The 21,842-nt window shown below is 30.5% G+C and overlaps 1 protein-coding gene and 1 pseudogene across 4 annotated transcripts; one reads left to right on the top strand and one right to left on the bottom strand.

The window, feature by feature from the left end:
• The first annotated feature begins 2,899 nt into the window (after nucleotides 1–2,899).
• LOC150034677 (uncharacterized) lies at nucleotides 2,900–8,029 on the top strand (annotated as a pseudogene). The gene is made up of 2 exons (XR_016531165.1): nucleotides 2,900–3,865; nucleotides 4,062–8,029. The product of XR_016531165.1 is annotated as an uncharacterized LOC150034677 (transcript).
• A 1,702-nt stretch (nucleotides 8,030–9,731) lies between these two features.
• On the bottom strand, nucleotides 9,732–20,522 carry LOC120082847 (homeobox-leucine zipper protein PROTODERMAL FACTOR 2-like). Of its 3 annotated transcripts, none has more exons than XM_039038185.2 (11): nucleotides 19,907–20,522; nucleotides 18,599–18,856; nucleotides 16,813–16,930; nucleotides 14,445–14,633; nucleotides 13,883–14,359; nucleotides 13,639–13,740; nucleotides 13,305–13,505; nucleotides 11,193–11,367; nucleotides 10,806–11,068; nucleotides 10,584–10,679; nucleotides 9,732–10,508 (listed from the first exon to the last, which is right to left on the bottom strand). In XM_039038185.2, the coding sequence occupies exons 1-11, from the start codon at nucleotides 19,957–19,959 to the stop codon at nucleotides 10,125–10,127; spliced, it is 2,316 nt and encodes a 771-aa protein (XP_038894113.2). In that variant the 5' UTR covers nucleotides 19,960–20,522; the 3' UTR covers nucleotides 9,732–10,124. The 3 variants fall into 3 exon arrangements, with proteins under 3 accessions (XP_038894113.2, XP_038894112.2, XP_038894114.2); XM_039038184.2 differs by having other exon boundaries at nucleotides 9,735–10,508; nucleotides 10,806–11,077; nucleotides 19,907–20,520; XM_039038186.2 differs by having other exon boundaries at nucleotides 9,736–10,508; nucleotides 10,806–11,077; nucleotides 18,599–18,863; nucleotides 19,907–20,519.
• Nucleotides 20,523–21,842: the final 1,320 nt, after the last annotated feature.

The raw sequence follows: 21,842 nt of genomic DNA, 5'->3' as shown, positions 1-21,842 counted from the left end.
AACGGGGAGTATTATAAATATGCTAAATTAGATCTAATGTGGATATCCATTATTAGTGTCCAATGGCCAATTTCACTTATCCATTACCCAATGTGTTGTCCATATGTCTCAAGATTACGCATTATTACTGTCCTTGTAATTGGTCCTACTTACCAAATTGCCTATAAATAGTGGCATTTGGTGGGTTTTGAAAGACCACACACATATTGATGATCGATCCAAAAAGATTGGAGAAAGTGGAGAAATCCATTATTTGTTATTTTATTTAATTTTTGTTATTTATTTATTTTATTTTATTATATTTATTTATTATATATTAATATTATATTATATTTTCTCCATATCTGTGTTGTCGTCATACACGTTGTGCTTCTCAAATTCACAATAGGTAATATATTTATTATCTTTTTTCTTTTGGAAATTTTTTTAAGCATTTTTTCTTTTGGAGTTCATTATCTTATTTAAACATGTTTTAATTGTTTTCCAGGTTTATATCTTACACAAATCTTATCTAATTATTCAACGCATCTCCTCCACTAATGAGTGTGTAAATGGTTCGCCTAATTAAAAACTGAAGTGATATTGACTATCTTGTCCAGAATGAGTCCCACAATTATTGAATAACAAAGCATAATAGTTCATTTGTGTGGTGAAATTAGACAAATTTTAAATTTAATTAATTTCAAAACCCTCAGTTGTAAATTTTCAACAGCTAAAATGAATGAAATTGAAATCAAAATTGATTAGGGACGAGACGATAGAAAAAAAAAAATGGTCACAATAGTCTATTGGAGTTTGTGCCCGATGAAATTAATGTTAAGATTAAACGTTGTGAATAATATATCACTATCAAACTTTACATAATGACTCTAGCGACTTGAGTAAATTCCCTAAAATATCAAAAAGATCTATAAAATAATTCTTCAAGAAAATACGTCATCATAGGTAAGCAAAAATCTTCACTAAACTTGTACCTAATTCTATATTCATACATAGTATCAATTCATACACATAACTCTACAAACCAACTAAATTTTTCTTTGGTAAAAATATTTAATTAATAACAATATAAAATGTAAGAAATTAAAAATTCAAATGTGAAATTTGGAAGGAAATTAAAAATAAAAAAAAAATAAAATTGGTGGGTTGTTAGAGAGAGAGTGTTATACGTGGAGAAGAAAATTAAGGTTTAGTTTGGGGTAGTTGTAGCTTTTGAAATAAATGCCGACAATTGTGCTCCTAGAAAGAAATAAATTGGTGTTGGACAAATTTCAACTTAAACTTGAAAAAGTAGGTTATAGTATTTGTAAATAAATATACAAAATGTTATTTTAGAATATAACAACTCAAAATAGACTTCTAAATAATTTTTCTATTTTTTTATAATTTAAATTTTTAAATAATTGTTTAGAAAAATAATACTTTGTTTGTCATAGATCATCTTTATTTTTTTTTAAAAAAAAAATCAATATGATATATTTTTTTAAAAAAAAAATTGATGCATTTAATTCATAAAAATCATAAAATAGATTTGATTAGGTAAGAAATAGATGTATATATAAAATAAATCTTATTTTTAAAGTATAAAATTAAAAATTAAATATCCATTAAAAATCCTACGATTTTAGGAGAATCTAAAACTTAATAGGATAATTTTCTTAAACATGTTTTATAAATTATTTTGCATTTTACCAACGCAAAAAGCTATTACCATTTTTCTATAATAATTTGTATCTTTCCAAAAGCATTCGCAAATGTACGCTTAATAATAGTAATAGTAATTAAACACAAAAAGAAGGAGAAATATATCTAAGAGGAGAAATCGTGGGAGAAGAAAAATTGAGCCTTCAAACCATAATTAGAACTTTATGTTTAGAAATTTGGTGTGTGCCATACCTTAGCTTGGTGGAGTTATTGAAGCTTTGTGAGGAACTTTAATGGTGTTATTTCATTTTTTTTTCCTTTTAAGAAAAGTGAGGAGTAGGTTTGTTTATACAAAGAATTGAGTTTGGAGCCTAAGTGATTAAATTTCTCTGTAACATTTTTGTTAATCATAAGAGTTAGAGAGAGATTTGAAGCCTTGTTTGGGTTTTACTGGAAGTGTAAGTGTAAGTGTATTGGAGTAAGTGAGTTTTCTTTGTTTCCAATTTATGAATTACTATGGGTTTGTTCCTAAATCATGGAGATTTTGCCTTCCATTTAGGGGAAAAAAAGCAGAGCTTGAAGCCAGGGCCAGTGATGGAGGTTGTGTCCATAGAGAAAGAAGGGAAAGAGAGAGAAGTTGAAAGGAAGAAAATGATTGATTTGGGAAGGTGGTACCACAAAAGGAAAGGGTGATATTAATGAGAGAACGTGGGTGAACAACCTCAACGTTAAGGGTGTGCTTTGGGAAAAATATATATATATATATATATATTTAATTATTTTGTTGCTAAAAGTAAATGGTGAACTTGAATATAGGAGAGAGGAGACGGGAGAGAGAAGAGCGGTTCAAATTAGAACTAAAGGAGTGTTTAGCTCACCAATATGAGTTGAGTTGAGTTTATATAATATATCCAATTCATTGTTTGGTCCACCAACTTTAAATGTTTGTGGAGTTTGTTGAAATGTAAACTTGATTTTGGGTTAAAAGTAATTGGGCCTAGCCCAAACAAAAGCCTAAGTTTTAGAAATATCAAACATTAGAATATTCTAGAGAAATTACATGTAGGAAATATTAGAACATTTTGTAGGATTATTTAGAAAGTATGAGAAAAGTAAGTAATCATAGAGAATAGTCTAGATAAACATTTGTAACCATTAGATCATGAATGTGTTGGCAAAATCCTAGCCATAGATTTAGGTGAGCCAACTAGTATAAATAGGATGTATGTCTTAACATTTGTATCAAGCCAAAAAATTAGAAATGCTCAATAACACAAGTAGCCTCTTTCTCAATTCTCTCTTCACATTTCCTCCAACCTCCAAAATTTCTTTCCAACAAAGTGTATTAGAGCCTAAAGACTCTTTTCAAAAAGATGGCAAGCAATAGCATGGTTCCATTCCAAGTTCCTATGCTCAACAAGAGCAATTATGATAATTGGAGTTTCAAGATGAAGGCTCTCCTTGGCTCACAAGATGTGTGGGAGATCGTAGAGAAAGGATACATCAAATCGGGGAATGATGGTGGTCTTTCTCAAGCACAAAGGGATAGTTAGAGAGACTCAAGAAAGAGTGACAAGAAGGCTTTCTATTTAATCTATCAAGGATTAGATGATGATCCTTTTGAAAAGACTTTGGAAGGAAAAATGGCAAAAGAAGCATGGGAGAAGCTTTAAACATCATACAAAGGAGTGGATCCAGTTAAAAAGGTACGTCTTCAAACTTTAAAAGCTGAGTTTGAAACTTTGCATATGAAAAAAGGGGAACCTATCTCGGACTCTTTTTCTAGAGTCTTAACTATCACCAATCAACTTAAAAGAAATGGTACAAATATTGATGATGTTAAAATCATGGAGAAAATATTAAGATCATTAGATCCAAAATTTGAACATATTATCGCCATAATCGAAGAGACAAAAGACTTGGAGGTCATGACCATTGAGCAACTCATGGGTTCGTTACAAGCATATGAAGAAAAGAAAAAGAAGAAGGAAGGAATCATCGATCAATTGCTCAAGTTGCGAATTGATTCGACTAGTGGAGCAATTAGTTCGAATAATAGAAGTGAACAAGAACGAGAACATGGTGGGCATCGAGGATGAGGAAAAGGTCATGGACAAGGACAAGGATGTGGTTGGAGGCTCTATGAAGACAACAATAATAACTCCCAAAGAGGATCAAGAAACTCAACAAAAGATTGTGGACAAGGCAACTCAAGATCAAGGTATGATAAATCAAACATTAAATGTTATAATTGTCAGAATTTTGGGCATTATGCATCCAAATGCAGAGCTCCCAAAAGCAATAAAGTTGAAGAGAAAGTGAACTACATTAGAAAGAAGTCAAGAATGTGGCACTTTATTAATGGCTTACACGAATGATGTATGGAACAAAAATAATGCATGGTACCTGGACACTAGGGCAAACAACCATATGTGTGGAGAAAGAAGCATGTTCGTGGAACTTGATGAATTAGTGAGTGGCAATGTAGCCTTTGGAGATGAATTCAAGGTATAAGTAAAAAGAAGAGGTAACATTCTCATCTGATTGAAGAATGGTGATCACCAATTTATTTAAATGATTATTACGTGCCAAATATGAAGAGTAATATCTTGAGCCTAGGCCAACTCCTAGAGAAAGGATATGACATTCGATTAAAAGACAATAACCTTTTTATAAGAGATAATGCAAGTAATTTGATTACTAAGGTACTAATGACCAAAAATAGAATGTTTATACTTAACATTCAAAATGACGTCGCAAAATGCCTCAAGATCTGTTACAAAGATGCATCTTGGCTTTGGCATCGATGCATCTTTGATACGAGCATCTCAATTTTGAGGGATTAGAGTCACTCTCCAAGAAGAGCATGGTGAGAGGGCTGCCTTCCATAAGCCGTTTTGATCAAGTGTGCGAAGGATGTCTACTTGGTAAACAGTTCAAGAAAAGTTTCCCAAAGGAGTCAAACTCAAGAGATCAAAGGTCTTTGGAACTCATACATACAGATGTGTGTGGACAGATTAAGCCAAGCTCACTTGGTAAGATTAACTATTTCCTTCTCTTCATTGATGTTCTTCCGAGAAAAACATGGGTATATTTCTTAAAGCATAAATCAGAGGTATTCGAGAACTTCAAGAAGTTTAAATCCCTTGTTGAGAAATAAAGTGGTCTGGTGATCAAGGCCATGAGATCTGATCATGGAGAAGAATTCACATCAAATGAATTCCAAAAATATTGTGAAGATCACGGAATTCATCAACCCTTGACCGTGCTGAGATCCCCTCAACAAAATAGAGTGATAGAAAGAAGGAACGAAACAATTTTGAACAGAGCAAGAAGTATGCTTAAAAGCAAAAAACTACCAAAGGAGTTTTGGGCAGAAGCAGTAGCATGTATAGTCTACCTATCTAACCGATCTCCAACAATAAGTATATCTAGAAAAATGCCACAAGAAGCATGGAGTGGAAGGAAACCTGGGATTTCCCATCTCAGAGTCTTTGGAAGCATTGCTCATGTGCATATAGTAGATGAAAAGAGAAACAAGTTGGATGAAAAAACTGAGAAATACATCTTCATCGGTTATGACTCAATTACCAAAGGCTACAAGCTCTGCAATCTAAATACAGGAAAGACAATCCTGAGTCGAAATGTAATATTTAATGAAGAAGGAGAATGGGATTAGGGAAAGCATGATGAAGACTACAACTTCTTGCCCTAATTCGAAGAAAGTTACATGGAGCAAAAAAGTACAGTGCAAACAAGAGGGGAGCCTTCTATGCATCAACTTCTCCAACTTCAAGTTCTCAAGAGGATGGAAGCTCAATCTTAAGTGTTCAATGCTTCAGAAGATTACAAGAAATTTATAAGGTAATTGAAAATCAAGATAGTCTTCTTTGTTTTGTCTTTTTGTCGATTAAAGGGAAGAATAAAATATAAAAAAAAGGAAGAAACAAAAACTGAGAAAGAAAATAAAATGAAAAATGAAAAAATGAGGGAAGAACCAAAAATCGAAGAAGAGAAAGAAAATAAAATGACTAAAAAAAAGTGTACTACAAGATAAGACAAGAGAGTGCGAAATTAGAAATTAAAAAAAAAATCAAGATTGACTAGTCAACTCATCCATATTTGCAAATATTTTAAAGATGTATATTTTTAGATTTTTTTCTCTTATTCTACTATGTATTACAAATAGCTTTTTAAATTAGGTGTGTGATTAATTTAATTGATATTGAATTATTATTTAATTAATTAAAATTAAATTAATTTCTCATTTTATTTCAAATTTAAGAATTTGAACTTATGATTTTGATTTTGATTAATTTTGAATTAATTGAGATTTACAAAAAAAACTGAAACTGAGAAAGTGGAAAACATCCCAATTTTGACAAAAAGAAGGTGTTTCCTCCTTAAATCACCACTTAGCCAATTATCTTCATGATCTGAGTTGAATAAAACTCTTCATTTTGATAGAAGGTGTAAGGTTTTTTGCTATTGAAATTAGTTTCTGTAGAAAAGTTTATTCATCATCTTCAAATTTTTTTTCCTTCATAAATTTACTTCAATTTGAAGTTCCGCCACTCAAATTCAAGGCTAAGAATAGTAGAAAAGATCTCTGTAGTTCACTGTTGAATTGGAGCTGAAACCACGTGAAGAGCAGCTTGGAATTGGGGAAATTCATCTAAGGTATGTAGTTTAGAAACCCTCTTCTGAAGTTTCTATTTAAGCATGCTTTTAGATCTCAAATTAAATATAATTAGAGTGCTTATTGATTTTGTTTGCTTCCGTTACATGCTAGTAGATCCTAACAGTCATAGACTCGAAAACTAACTATAAGCTGCTATTGGGATGTCATGGATTCATGGAAATGGGGTCATAACATCAACACTACATCAATATTTCAAGTTCAATCAAAATGGGATTAGGAAATTTGAAGTAGACTCTAATCCATTTTCAGAAGCTAAGTCTCACTTCGTAGATGTGAAGTTTTATTTGAAGAGTGGGGGTGTTAGTGAGGCAATACATGTGGAGACTCTATTAATAAAAATATGGAGGTGAATCCAAGTCAAAATCACAAGCAGATGTAGGGAAAGAAATAGACGACAAGGCACGAGCCTCTGATCTTGCGCTATGTTCCTTTTATATGTCTCTACAGTCGAGTGCTTCACTAATCTCTTGTCTTCGACGCTCAAAATATAGTATTGTGCGATAAAATATTAGCCTAACCAAAGAAGTAATTGGTAATATTCTAGCACCTTTGAAAATAGCATTTATGCATTCAGGTGCATTGCTTGTCATCTACCCATAGCGGTACCCACTGTCATGTGATTGGGTCCATTTTTTCAAGTCAATATCAGAAAAATATTCAAGGCATTCAGGGTTCAATTGTTTCAATTCTTTCATGTACCTAATGAACTTGTGCCTTTGGTTTTGATTTCCTGCCTTAAACACTGAATCTTTTAGTTGCTTTGATTTATATTTCATAATATTGGCAACATGGCAAAGATAATATCGATGGTACGCTCTAGGTTCACTCCAACCAATTTTCTCATTATTAATTGTAGCAAGAATGCCCTTATGTCTATCAGAAATCAAGCAAATACCATCTATTTGGGTAACATATTCATGCAATGCCCATAAAAATCATGACCAACTAGACAAAATTTCACCTTCAACAATAGCAAAAGCAAGAGGAAATATATGCCCGTTTGTATCATAGATAAGACGGTCAATAATTTTTCCTTACACTTTCAATAGAGATGAGTTTCATCGATCTGGATTAGTGGTCTACAATATTTGAACTCTTCTCTTGTAGGACCGAAGGACCAGAAAATTCGACCAAAAATAGTCGTACCTGGCACATCAGACGGAAGGAAATAACAATCTGATCGTATTCCTGGATTGTAGTGAACAAGAGTACTCAACCAATATGGAAACTCTGAGTATGATTTCTCTCAATCACCAAACACAGTAGTAATCAATGTTTTTCTCTTGGCTTGCCACACCCGTCTATAATTAACATTATAGGCATATTGTTTTTTAATTACTTCTTGGAGTAGGACCACAGGTATCCCAGGATCACCTCTAACCAAATATTAGATTTTGATAATCATAAAATTTGAATCAAACTGTGAATGATTCTATGTCAATTTTAAATACAAATATGAGTGTTCCCCTTCAAGTTTGGTGATTTCGAACATCCCATGAGTTTTATGCCGACATGTCGATAACCTCCAATCACAACCATCCTTCCACTGTTTGCATCTCACATACCAAATATCTTGATTTGATTCCACTACAATAATCTCATAGTGTTCTAGTAATTTTTTTTTACAGTAAGTTGTAAATCTTCTTTAGTATTAAATAATATTCCTTTCTGTATTAAACTAGAATTATCTACACATATACTTCTTTCCTTCAAAGTTGACCCTCGTTCACATGTTGAATTAGTAATTTTCCAATCTATTTGGGTGAACATATTTGACGGTACCAACTTAAGATCATGTTCCCCACTTCTATCTTTTCCAAATAATTCATCAAGTTCAACATCAATATCATTGTCTCCATCATTTTCAGATTCATGAATATGAATGATTAAATCTTCAGGACGCATCGACATATTTGTTATGGTTTTTTGAACTGTTATAGTTGACAAAAAATATGTTAATATGACAAAAAGATATTATTTTTTTCCTTTTTAAGAAATTCCAAATATTTTCTTAAATCGACCCAACAAATAGCCCAACAAAATCATCCCAAAAAATAGCCCAAAAAAATCCAATTTAAGTTCAACATATAAGATCTCAAGATTATACATTTAAATCAACCCAAATCTAAGATCCATAAACTATACATTTAAATCAACCCAAATAAAAACAAAATAATATATCCATGAATTATACATTTAAATCAGCCTAAATGAAAACAAAATGATAGATATATGAAGCAATTTTGATTTTTATAAACATATATATATATATTGGGAAAAAAAAAAAAGAAAAACTTTACCCAAGGCGGATGAAGACAAAGATTGGAGACAATGGGTGGTAGATCTTGGCTCACGGCGGCAACAACAAGAGAGGAGAAAAAGGTAATCATGAAGACGGCGGACGACGACGGATTTGGCGAACGATGGTAGTGGAGAGGAAGAAAGGAGAAAAAGGTCTCGGATAGGGGGAAGAGGAAGGGATTGCGACGTTTAAGGGACCACTAATTTGTGTACCTAGTCCACGACTTAAGGTAATTGTGGACCCAATTCACGATTACCTTGGTCAACGTTGCATGACTTCCACATTGGTATTCTGCGTGTGCCAGAACATAGGACTCATGTAACAGGTACATGATTTAGTTCTACATGATTTAAAAATCTATTTTTGTCAATATTATCCATCCAACATTATTTTTGTTAATAATTATTAAAATAACATTATTTAAAAAAATTATGATATTAGTGATAACGGTGATAGAACTTTCTTAAATTGATTGCCATTGAAAATTGATAGCAAATTGAAAAATTATCGATCAAAGTATATCAATGATAGCCATTGAAAATTGATAGCAAATTGAAAGGTAATATTTCAAGTGTTACTATTTTAAGGTTGCATTAATATTTCTTAAATTGAAAGCTATCACTGATAGCAACTATCAATGATAAGAATTAATAATAGCTACATTTGTATTATTTTAGGTCTAATTATTATTTATGTAATCAAACCCTTTATTTAATTAAGTACCGCAAATATACTAGCATTCCATTTATTTAGAGACAGAAGAACCATACGTCTAACTGAGTTAAAATCATCTAAATATGCGAGGGAGAAAATTCAACGAGAAACTGTCTTAGTGGGATTTCGATTTCACCATACGGGTCAACAAATTTAATTAATTGAATGCAAATAGCAAACATGTAATCATTGAATAAGTCAAATACAATTAATATTTTTTTCTCATAAGGTATCTAGTTTCGATAACCCTAGGAAAGGAAAGACTTTCAATTAAATTACGTTCATAATTGGCCATTAACTAGCGAAAACATACATCATCTTAAAGCAATAAATTAAATTAACAAAATTTTATGAAACACCTGGCGTAATTCGAATGACATAAATTTGAACTATTTTGAAATCTAGTTTTGATTCCTCACTCCATATATTAAATATATATATAGAGAGAGAGAGGTCCTGAAAATTAATGATGACCATACTTGAATTTATTACTAAAAATTTGGCATATGAGAAGTCAATGTCCGAACCCATTACCATTACAAGCCTTGCAAGTAATGTGAATTTTGGTGCATTTGGTTTGGTTAGTCATTTCAGACAAACAAAACAACACCCACCAATTCACAAGGCGTAGGATAACACAAGGTTCGTTTTTGACTCCTCTTCCTCCCTTCTACTCTGTTTAATTTCTTTATATAGCTCACTCTTTTGAAATTAATTAAAGAAAAAAGGAAAAACATAAAATAGTGTCTATGAAAAATATAATTAATTCATGGGTTGGTCACACATGAGTGCAGCTCTAATCCGCTCCACCGTGCACTTGATGAGGCTGTTCACCGTCGCCACCGACCCAAGAGATAATTTGGCAGTTGGAACCGAGTCCACTAATATCTGAAAAGCAACGGTCAACAAGGAACCACCGGACCCGAATTCGAGAATTGCTGGAGGCCCATCAGGCCCAATGGGCGGCCCATCAGGGAGAATGGCGAATCCAGATGGCAAGAGAGCCACGTAATCAGGGTCACCGCCGCTTAAAACCACGTTCATGGCGACGGTGTCGACTGGGGCGTAGATTATGTAGGAACCGGTGATGTCGTCGCTGCGGCTCTCTTGTAGTATCAACATGTTGCTTTGACTTGAATTTGCACTCTGTGAATTTAATGTGAAATTAATTGTGTGAGTTTGAGGAGGAGGAGGGGAAAATGTTGAATAACAAGCACTTACATGAACACGAAGTAATGACACACAGTTTCCTGGGTTTCGATCGTTGCCAATTCGAGCCATTTCTTGAACTAACCCACCGTTTGAAAGTATATCCCACTGCCAAAACAAATATTTCGTCATTGAGCTCACAAATTCATCTCTTTGCTGTAAATTTCACGTTTAAATTCTAAGTAAAATTTCGAAAACAATATAGTTATCAAACAAGGACCTGAAATTAAAAACCTGATTGCGGGTGTTTTCGTCTCGGAGGAAATGGAAAACCCTATTAGGGAGAATTGGAATCCAGAAAGAAGTTGCTGCATTGAGAACAATTCCAGGAGGTCGACCTGGATCGTCGAGGCTCTTTCTCGCCATGACACGAACATCGTCGGAATCAATGGTGGATAATGTGGTCCAGTTTTGTGCAGTAGCAGCCCCAACGCCACTGCAGAAACTCCTCACCATTCTCTCTGCTAACTTCATTACGCTCTTCCTCCCCTCTTGCCCTGTTACCACTTCACAAAATTATTGCAAAATTCAATCATTATATTACTAATTTTAATTCCCTAATTTAGAAAATTGAAACAAAAAATGTGTTGATTAAATTTTTTTTTTTTTTTTTTAATTTACCGCATATGTCTAGTGCAGGAATATTGGTAGATGAGGAGTTGGTTAGGCGTTGGCATTGTCGATCGAGAGTAGCCATCCATCGTTTCGCGCCGAAGGCAAGACCACATGTCACCACTCGTTTGTACAAATTGTGTACTGCTCGATCATCCACTTCTACATGTTCCACCCATGTCACCTATAATCAAATCATCTCATTTTAATATTTTTGTAATTACACTTAGAAATTGATGTGTATTTGGTAGCTATTTAGACTCCGTTTAGTAATCATTTGATTTTTTTTTTTTCAAAATTAAGTCTATACTGTCATCTCCAATTTTTTTTTTCTTAATTATCTACTTTTTACTAATGATTTAAAAAAACCAAGCCAAACCAATAAAATCGTAGCTCCACTGGCATAATGTTTATACTATCGACTTCGAGTTCTGAGGTTCAATTCCTTCGCCCCATATTTTAGTTACAATACCTTTGCAGAAAAAAAAAAAACCAATCCAAGCCAAAATTTAGAAAAAAAAAATTATTTTTTAAAATTTATTTTTCTTTTAAAATTTGGCTAAAAATTCAATTATCGTAAGATAAAAAAACAAAAAACAAATTAATTAACAAACAACGCCTTAATGTTTCGCTTTTGAAGATTGATTAAGATCCGTTTGATTTTTGAAAATATGATTTGCTTTTTTCATAATTCTTCTAATGGTTTCCATAATTGGAATTCGTAGCTAGATTAAAAAAAAAAAAAAACAAAAAGCAACTTAAAGAAACTTTCAAAACCTGTTTTTTTTTTTTTTTAAAAAAAAAAACAGCCCATATAAAGATAGACAACAAAACAATTGAATCTTATAAATAGAAATAATGAAGTAAAATTAAATTAAAAACTAGGTAATTGCAATAAATATCATTTTTAGTAATAATAACTAATGAATTGTTTAGGGGCCATCATAGAATGAGTTTGTAATGTAATGTAATATAAAATCCATATTTAGATTGAGCATTTTGTATCCAATTTATAATACTAAACTCATTCTATTTCCAAAGTTTTCAATCAAACCCTCTTTCGTACCGTTTTCACGCTTCACAATCTCATTTCCGTTCCACCCTTGATTTCTCACTCATTCCAACACCCCTCATATTTTCGGTAATCCCCATTACATTCTAGTCTCCAAAACAATGGCACAACCCCTAAGTGTATAGCAACATTTTTTTAAAAAAATGCAAATATAGCAAAATCTATCAATTATACGATCTATCGTTGATAGACTTCTACCAACGATATGACCTACCACTGATAGCCTCCTACCAATGTTATGGTTTATCATTGATAGATTATCTAAATTTTTCTATATCTACAATTTTTTTTGCATTGTACTATATCTGGTAATACTTTAAGTTTGATTACTATATTTGCAACTGCTCAATAGTTATCAAACAAGATTTCAACATATTTAGATTGACCTTCTTGCACTTAGAACAGTTAGAAAGTTAATAATATCTACGTTTTGAAAAATCACGTTGAGTTTTAAAAACTAAAAAAAAAAAAAAAACCATTGCAAATATAACAATTAGACCCAAAATATTAGTAGATATAACATAGTATAAAAAAATTACAAATATAACAATATTTAGATAGTCAATTAGTGATAGATGTCTGATAGACTTTGTTATATTTGTAATTTTTTTTAAAAAAATGTTATTATACACTTGGTTATGATTTCTAAAGATGCTATTCATCGCAATTATCCTAACAAAAATAGCTCTAATTTTTTGTTTCTGTTTTTAAATTTTACAAAGAAAGCAAATATTTCTTAAATGAACAAATCACAATAATGAAAAGAGGATGAAACAAGCATAAAAATAAAAATTAGACAACTAAAAACCAAATACTCAATTATAGTCAACCTTTTGTTAGTAAACGTTTGAATTATGAACCAAATTTCTAAAAATATAAAAATAAGTTATAGTAACTTTCTTTTTGGGTGAAAATATAGCTTTGTATTTTGAAAAAAACTCTTAAAAAAGTAGATAACAAAATAAAATAAAGTATTCAAGAAAGAAAAATAGTATTTATAAGATTAATGATGAAAAATAAAGATTTAAAAAAAAAAATGAAGAATATACCTTTGAGTAACCATTGGGAAGTTCTTGGATTAAGCAACCAGATGGTCTTCTTCGAGTCCTTGAAGTAGGAGTGGGGCGTAAATAATCGAGTGAAACATCGACCACAGCCCAACTTCTGTCTGCCTGCTGCTTACAGTATCTTACGAAGTAAATTTCTCGAGTCGGAACCAAAGGAGAAGCTACTTGCAACTCTGCCGTCATCTTCACACAAACCACAACCAACTTACCATTATTATTACCCATTAAACTAATTTGCATCAACTTCCCAATTTGTGTCTGTTTAATTTTTAAATTATAAAAAATAGGGTCTTTTTAAGAAAAGGTGAGAACGTACGATTTGTAGAGCTCCATTATAGTCATTACCAACTCCAGATGATAAGACTTCCAGTGTCGATGCTCTTGAAACAATCTCGCAAAATACGGTTGACCATTGATTCTGAAATATGTCACCATATTAAAAAAAAAAAAAATTAATTTTATGTCCAATAAGAATATATAATATTAGTTTAAACTTATAATTTGAACTTACTACAATAGTTTTTAACTGGTGAGTAAAAAGGTAATTAAGTGAAACTCACCACGTCCATGAGAATGTGGACAAGTTTTAGATGATTAAAAGCAAGAATGGAAGTTTGCCTTGAAGCTTCAAAGCTTAGTCCCACAATTCTAGGGCCAATTCTTGTAGAATAAGTCCTCAAGTACTCATCTTCATTCAGCATTTCCATGGAGTTTTCACCAGTAACCCACAATGGCTCACCTGCTTGAGCCATTTTACACACTTCTTCCATGGCTGAAACTGCAAGCTCAACAATTACTGGCTTATCAATTTCAGTAGTCACAGATGATTTTAACGTCATCGTCTGATCTCCCACTGATCCATACATTTCCCCTAACAAATTATGATCATCTGCTTTCAACTGTTGGCCCGGCTTTAAATTTAATGATGATCTTCCAACCCCAAGATGATCAAGCTGCCCTCCACATGGAACAATATGAGAAGAATGGGAACCCCATGCCTTCCCACCATATTTGCTACTACTGTTTAATCTCTCTATCTGTAACAGTTTTACATTAACAAAACCACAATCAAAACAAACGTAAACAATACAGAGATTTATGTAGTTCATTATAATTAATTACCTCATCTCTTAAATGTGCATTGTCAATTCTCAAATGTTGGGCATCAAAGGACATCTCTCCAAGAGCAGCAGGACCTCCACAATTTCGGCAACTTGTGTTGCTTAGAGCTTCCTTGTACCTCATGTTTTCTGCTCTTAGTTTCTCGTTTTGAGATTTCAATATTGCATTCTCAGTCCGTTCTTGTTGAGCCTACATGTATTTTTTCAAACTTTACAAATATTAGTGCTTAATTTATTCATTCATTAATTCCACATAAATCATTAATTAATCATTAATTAATGATTTATGTGGTGCAATCCAACCTTCAAATTTTGAATTCATTAATTAATCAAAAGGTAGCCTTAAGGTGCAATCCAACCTTCAAAAGTAATGTTGTGTTAATTAATTTAGATCTAAAGTAGGAAAAACATCTTTTTGGTCCCTAGGTTTTGTGTTTAATTTTCTTTTCATCTATATATTTCAAAACGTTATAATTATAACCTTAGGTTTTAGTTTTATCTCAATTTGGTCTATAAATTCAAAATTTATACTTTTAATAATGATTTTTCCTTAAATATTCACTTTCTTCTTCGGCCTTAATGCCTATTAATTAATTTAAAAGAAATTATGAAGTGAAACTTAAAAACTAATTTCTATAATAATAGAAAAAAGAGTGAAAATTGATTAATTATAACTCTTTTAACTCTTTTAACTCTTTTAAATTAATTAGTAGACATTAACACTAAAAATTAAAAGTGAGTATTTTGTAAAACAAGTCGAGATTAAAGAGTGTAAATCTTGAAGTCTTAGGATTGAATCGAAACAAAAAATTCAAACCTCTAGAGTAAACTTGTAATATTTGGAAGCTTAGAAAACCAACCAATTATTTTCTCCTTTTTTAGGTATATGAGAAATCATAGTTTAGTGAAACTTGGAGGGAAATATTTTCCTAGGGCATACAAAACTTTTTATTGTTGTTCATCACATGGTGAGTTTCAACAAGTTAAAAAAAAAAAGGAAAAAAAAAAGGAGATAATATTTAAAAGTAGGTATATATATATATATATATATATACACGTTTTAGATGAGAAAGAAATTATTTATTTGGGAGCAGATAGGAAATTATTTGTACTGAGCTTCTTCTTTTTTTTTTTTCCAGCGAAATCATATCAATGGGACAAAGTTGTATAAAAAATTGAATACAGAAACTAAATAGAATTAAAATTTATTAATTGCGAGGATGAAGGATGAGAAAGGAATGGTGGGTTTATGGAAGTGTTTTTATAACAATGGATAAGACGCAGAGACAGAATGAACTGTCGGTGCAGGGGAAAATAAATATTAATTTGCAGTGTTATTAATTATAAGGTTCGTCTGAAATAAATTCCATTTTCAATTTGCATTAAAAAAAAACAACTTTCATCCATTTTTCTGAGAAAATATGAAGGAAAAAAAAATCAAGTGAAATTTTTATAGGTAGAAAAATATCAAATTATTTATCTAAATAGCAAAAAAAATACTGATGAACACGGATATATTTCTATGGGCGTCTATCATATAGTATCAATGATAGACTTGATTAAATTTTACTATTTTGTGTAAATAGTTTCTTTTATTTTTCTATTTTTAAAAAATCCCAAAAATTCAAATACTTAAATGAGTTTCAAAATAGTCTATTGAGTTTTGAATTTAGTTTCGATTTGGCTCCTCATTTTCAATATTTTATAATTTTTATCCCATAATTCTTACTAATGCTAACTTTTATATTTCGGATTACCTTTCAATTATTTAATCTAAAATAATTATATTGTGAAAATTTTAAACTAATTTCAGGAAATTAAAGAAAATTAATTTAATCATAAGGTAATTATTTTAAATGATAAAATTGTTAGAAATATTTTCAAATGTAGCAAAATGCGTCTGTCTACGAGGATAGACGCTGATAGACAGTGACATTTTGCTATATTTGTAAATAAGTTAGGCTCGTTTTCCTATATTTGAAAACAACTTTTAATCATAAGTATTTTAATTATTTTAAATTAGTTAATAAAAAATGATACTAAAGACTAAAAGTGAGTATTCATTAAAAAAAATCAAAGTCAACAGTATTTTTGAAATTGTAGGACTAAATTTAAGCAAAACTTAAAAGTTAAACATAAAAATGTTAACATTTTGAAACTTATGAATCAAATATAAATTAAATTTAAAATTTAGGATTAAAAATGTAATATTACATCTTTTGAAATCTAGTGATGAAATAGAAATTAAATCCAAATCTTAAGAATAAGAATATATATATTTTTAAAATAGGATAGAAGGGGTTGGATAATAGTAAAATAATGATGATTAGAATGAATTGGTAATGAAAGGAGTTATGAGTGAATGAGACCTTGATTTGGGTGCGCTTGTTTTGAAACCAGAACTTGACTTGGAGGGGTTCGAGTCCTAACTCATGGCTCAGCTGCTTTCTTTGCTTGTCATCTGGATGTGGACACTCCTTAAAGAACCTGAAACCATTGTTCCCACCCTATCTTTAAATTAAATCTCATATAAAACCTATTGTGCATACACACAAACATTTACCTAAAACAAACAAATGAAAAAAAAAAACATTTTACATGGTTGGATAACATTTACCCGTACTCATTCGAATCTCTAATCTTTTAGTCGATATCATATGAATCTAAATGAGTTATGTTCATATTGATTTAAGGCTACGTTTACCCCACTAAAAACGTAATAGATCAATGGAAATAAAAAAAAGTGAGCTCCACTTTATTACTTTTTGTTATGGACCCACATTCAAATCGGTTATGAAATGACAAAATCTAATTAATGAATAAATAGTACTCAATCTAATCGCATTTGAAAATTACGTCTTATCGTTACCGTTATTGTTATACTTACTGTTACAGCTATCATTAAGGTTATTGTTACAGTTGAAAATTATCAATTTTGACATTTTTACTGTTACCATTACTGCTCGACTCTCAGAGATAGAGGTAGAGGTGGCGATAATAGTAAATTTGACAAAATTCATAATTTTAAGTAAATGCAATCAAAATCAATTCTATTGCATTTGCGATCTAAATTCATTACAATTGGTCAATTAATAAAATTTTATTACGATTACGTTAATTTTCATTATGGTTCAATAAATGTGATCTAAAAATAATAATATCTATATAATAATTGTGACAGCATTCTTCTTTTTACTTCACGTGGATAATAATAGATCTTTGACTTTCTTTTTGAGAAAAAATCAAAAGTTTTATAAGAAATCATTTCCTAACCATTTTTTTTTAAATAATAAGTTTATAAATATTACTTAATTTTTTTGTACTATTTTTATTTTTTTTTATTTAAACTAAACCAAGAAAAAATTTGAAATAAAGAAAATAGTAATAAGAAATTGAAATTTTGTTTTTTTTTTTCAAAAAAGATTTCTTTTAAGGACGGTGAAAAGCTCAAAGATGATGATAATAATAATAATAATGAGGTGAGGTCTCCATGCATCCCTATCTTTTATCCACAATTTTATTTTAATTAATTTTTAAAAATATATTTATCACATGACAAATTTTTATTAGACAACTATTTGGAAGCTGCACAAATATAGGTGTAACCAAAGCAACACCTAAACTTTTCTCAAAAAAAAAATTGAGAGAATATAAGCCTAATTTTTTTATTAAAAATAATTAAAGTGTTATCAAATCGTGCCCAAATTATCTATTTTATGTTTTATAGATCACGAATTTTAAAATGGACCAATTAATTTTTTTTTTTTAATTTTCAATTTTAAAAGTAAATTTAAAATTTTAGAAAATTTTGAAACATTTTTAATACATAACATTCTCTTAGACAGCTAAAATTTTAAACTTAATTAAGCACCAATAATACTTAACGATGGCCAAGAGAGCTTAGTTCAAGTAGGATTTGTAGTGGTTGAGGACCAAGAAATCCGTGATTCAAATTTTTTTACTCCCATTTATACTAAAAATAATAGCAAAAGTGATTTTAATCAATTGAGAATATTTGGCAAATACGTCGAAGTAAAAGATTTGAAGATTCGAATTCTACCCCTCAAACTAAAACGAAACAAAATTATTCTAATTATTCTAAAGTTGTCAGCAAGCCTTAATTAATAAAGAGAGAAGAAAGAAGAAGATACTCACGCTTCCATTTCCTGGATTTGAAGCTGAGTATGGCGATGGTAACGCTTCCTCTTATTTCTCTGATTAAGAACACAATGTTCCTCTCCCAAAGAAGCTTCCATGGCGTCGGTCACCGATCTACTCTCGAACTCATCTTCTCCAAATTTTTCCAGTTCAGCTTCAAAGTTTTTCTGTGTCATCTCTAGTAGTAGATCCTCATGATGATCTTCAAAACCATGTCCTCCAAACATCTCTTCCTTCCTCAGTATTCTTAGCTTCCTAAAATCTACAAACCCATTATGAAATTCAAGGGAAAGTTCAATTTTGCTGAGAGGAATTAAAGGCTCAAAACTAATGATATGGGAACTTTTATTAATTACACATTAATATTGATACAGCACATTCTGAACTCTAAGGAAAAATAAATTTATATGACGGTATTAATATATTTAACATGCAGAGTGTAAAATTTAATGCACTCCCAAAAAAGTTGTAAGATTTGAATTTTCTTGTTATATATATATAAAATTGATTTTCCTCTCCAGGTAAATTTCTGTCCCAATCCACAATGAGTTAGCTAAATAAAGTATAGAACATTAAATTAAGAAAATTGGATCGATGAAGGCTTTTCGTTTAAAAAACAAGCAGTGAAATCTTATTCAAACCTTGTTGGTCTTTTCATTGTGATAGGACCTAAATATATCGGGATATAACTACCGACGAAATTATAAGATAAACCAAATAATTTAAGGTTTTTAATCTTCTGTATCTCTTGAGATCACTCTCAAACCTCCTCTTCCTCCTTCCCTACTTATTGTATTTATAACAAACTTTTACCAACTATTTAGCTAATTACTAATATATCCTTAATTTCCCTCTAATACCATTCCTATCATATTGTTTGAAAGATATTTGCTTTTTTGCAATTTTCTCAAGTACAATAACTGCACAATATAAGATAGCGAATCTTCAACCTTTTAGGAAAAAAAAAATCATACTTATTATTGTCGAACTAAATTCATTTTGACCTTTTTTTTTTTTTTTTTTTTAGCTTGGTTGTATATTTCTCACATACTAGTTATCAAGTAAGAGTCTCATTTTTAGTTAAAAAAAAAAAAAAAAAAAGGAAGCAAGAGTGAAGATGGGGGCAGTAAATGACTTTCTTCCAAAGTTTAATACTCATTTTAATTTGATAAACCAAACCAATCTGAACTTAACTCAAATATCTTCACACAAAAATATATATATATATATATATATATATACATGCATATAAAGAATGTTGCGAGAAGAAAATAATTTAGTAGAAAAATGATATTGAAACTTCACCTTGTTGAATTGAGATGGGAGGTGAGAGAGTGAAGCTTAGTATTGGTTGCCATGCAATGTGAATAAAGGCTTCAACAAATAATCAGCACTTGAAGAAACCCTTAAATAAAACCCTCTTTTTTGCTCTCTTTCTTTGAAGTTGGGAAGACAATTAAAGATAGTTGGCGTTGACAATAAGCTAAGGGAGAGGTTTTGAAACAGAATGAGGAAAACAAGGCCAAAATAGACAAAGAGGTTAACGTAGTAAATAACAGCAACTGAAAAAAAGAACATAAGGAGGTGGAGAAGGATGATTGGGGACAAAACAACAGACACCGACAACTTGAGTTTTTAAGAAACACAAAAACCAAGACACGAAAACTAAAACGTTCTAACGCTTTTCCCCTGAGTTTCAGTACTCAAGATTCCATTTAAACTACCACCTTTGATTTTTGATTTTTGATTTTTAAATTTTCTGATGATTGATTATGGTGAAGAGATGAATAGAAGAGAGAATTAGGGCCCTTTTCTTTTTCTCTTAGAGTTATGGGGGAAAATGCAGAGAGAGAGAGAAGAGGGTCAGAGATTTTGATGATTGAAAAGTTGGGTTTTATAAAGAAGGGAAAAAAAGGGTTCAGAAGTGGGTGTGAGGAGTAATGGTGAAAAATGGTTAGAATTAAGAGAGAGAAATGAAAGGGTTTCAGAGAGAAACAGTTGGGAAGACGAGTGGAAGTTGTAGTGTGACAGTAAATAAGGACTGCAGAGACAACACACAAGAATAAGAGACAGATCATTTGTTTTTTTCTTTTTTCTTTTTAATTTTTATGTTTATTTTTTTAATTTTCATGTCTATGCCTATTTGCTTAATAAATGTCTTAATTTTTAATTTAAAGATGAATTTTTTAACTTTCAATTTTGTGTTTATTATATTCATGAACTCTAAAAACGATCCAATGGAGTGTCAAATAACTCAACTCCAATAGTGAAGTTTGCACATTTGTCGAGTAACTTCATCTTTCTCTATATTTCTATATTGTACATTTATCGAAGAATTTCATCTTATAACTTTTCATTTCGAATACAAACTTACTAACTCTAACATATTAACTTCAGATTTTATAACTCAACTCAGTGCCCCAAACGCCTCTTCAATTTTTTTATGTTACGTCCATGAAGTTCCTAAACTTTAAGAACCATGTAATAGAATCCTATTTTCAATTTCATGTCCAATAAATCTCAAGGCTCTTAGATAATCGTTTGGTTATTTTATGGAGTTTAAATCGCAAATATGTAAGTCTTTATGTTTTATTATAATTTTCTGCTTTCTACTTAAAAGAACCAAGCCCAAATTTTGAAAATTAAAAAAAAGTGACTTTCAAAAACTTGTTTTGTTTTTAAAATTTGACTATAAATTTATATTTTAAAAAAGGAAAAAAAAAAAGATGAAAACTACAACAAAAAATGAGAGGAAACAAACATAAATTTCAAAAATAGAAAACTTAAAAGAAATTAAATTGTTACCAAACAAGATCTAAAATTTTCAATTTGTATCTCCAATAGGTCATCGACTATTTTGATATATATTTTTTAAATTCATGTATCTACTAAACATAAAATTGAGAGTTTAGAATTTTGTTAGACATAAACTTCAACTTTATATCTATTTAATTTTCAATTAATTTTATAGAAAAAAAAATATTCAAGAGACTTATTATATACAACATAATTAAAAGTTTAGATAGTTATTCAACATACAATTTAAAGTTTATAAATTTAATTAGACACTAAATTAAAAGTTCAACCCCAATATCTTAATAACATTGAAAGTTTACCTAAAGGGAAGCCAAAAATTACTTCCAAGTCTAGATACGATGAAAGTGTAAATAATATATCAACTTAGATAAAATATTTCATGCATCTACTAATCTTTTTATTTATAAATATCTTTCTTTGAAGA

The sequence above is a fragment of the Benincasa hispida genome, chromosome 8, assembly GCF_027475165.1.
Source record: "Benincasa hispida cultivar pf3 chromosome 8, pf3_genome.v1.1, whole genome shotgun sequence".
Taxonomy (NCBI): Eukaryota; Viridiplantae; Streptophyta; class Magnoliopsida; order Cucurbitales; family Cucurbitaceae; genus Benincasa; species Benincasa hispida.
This window is presented reverse-complemented; position numbering and strand designations above follow the sequence as displayed.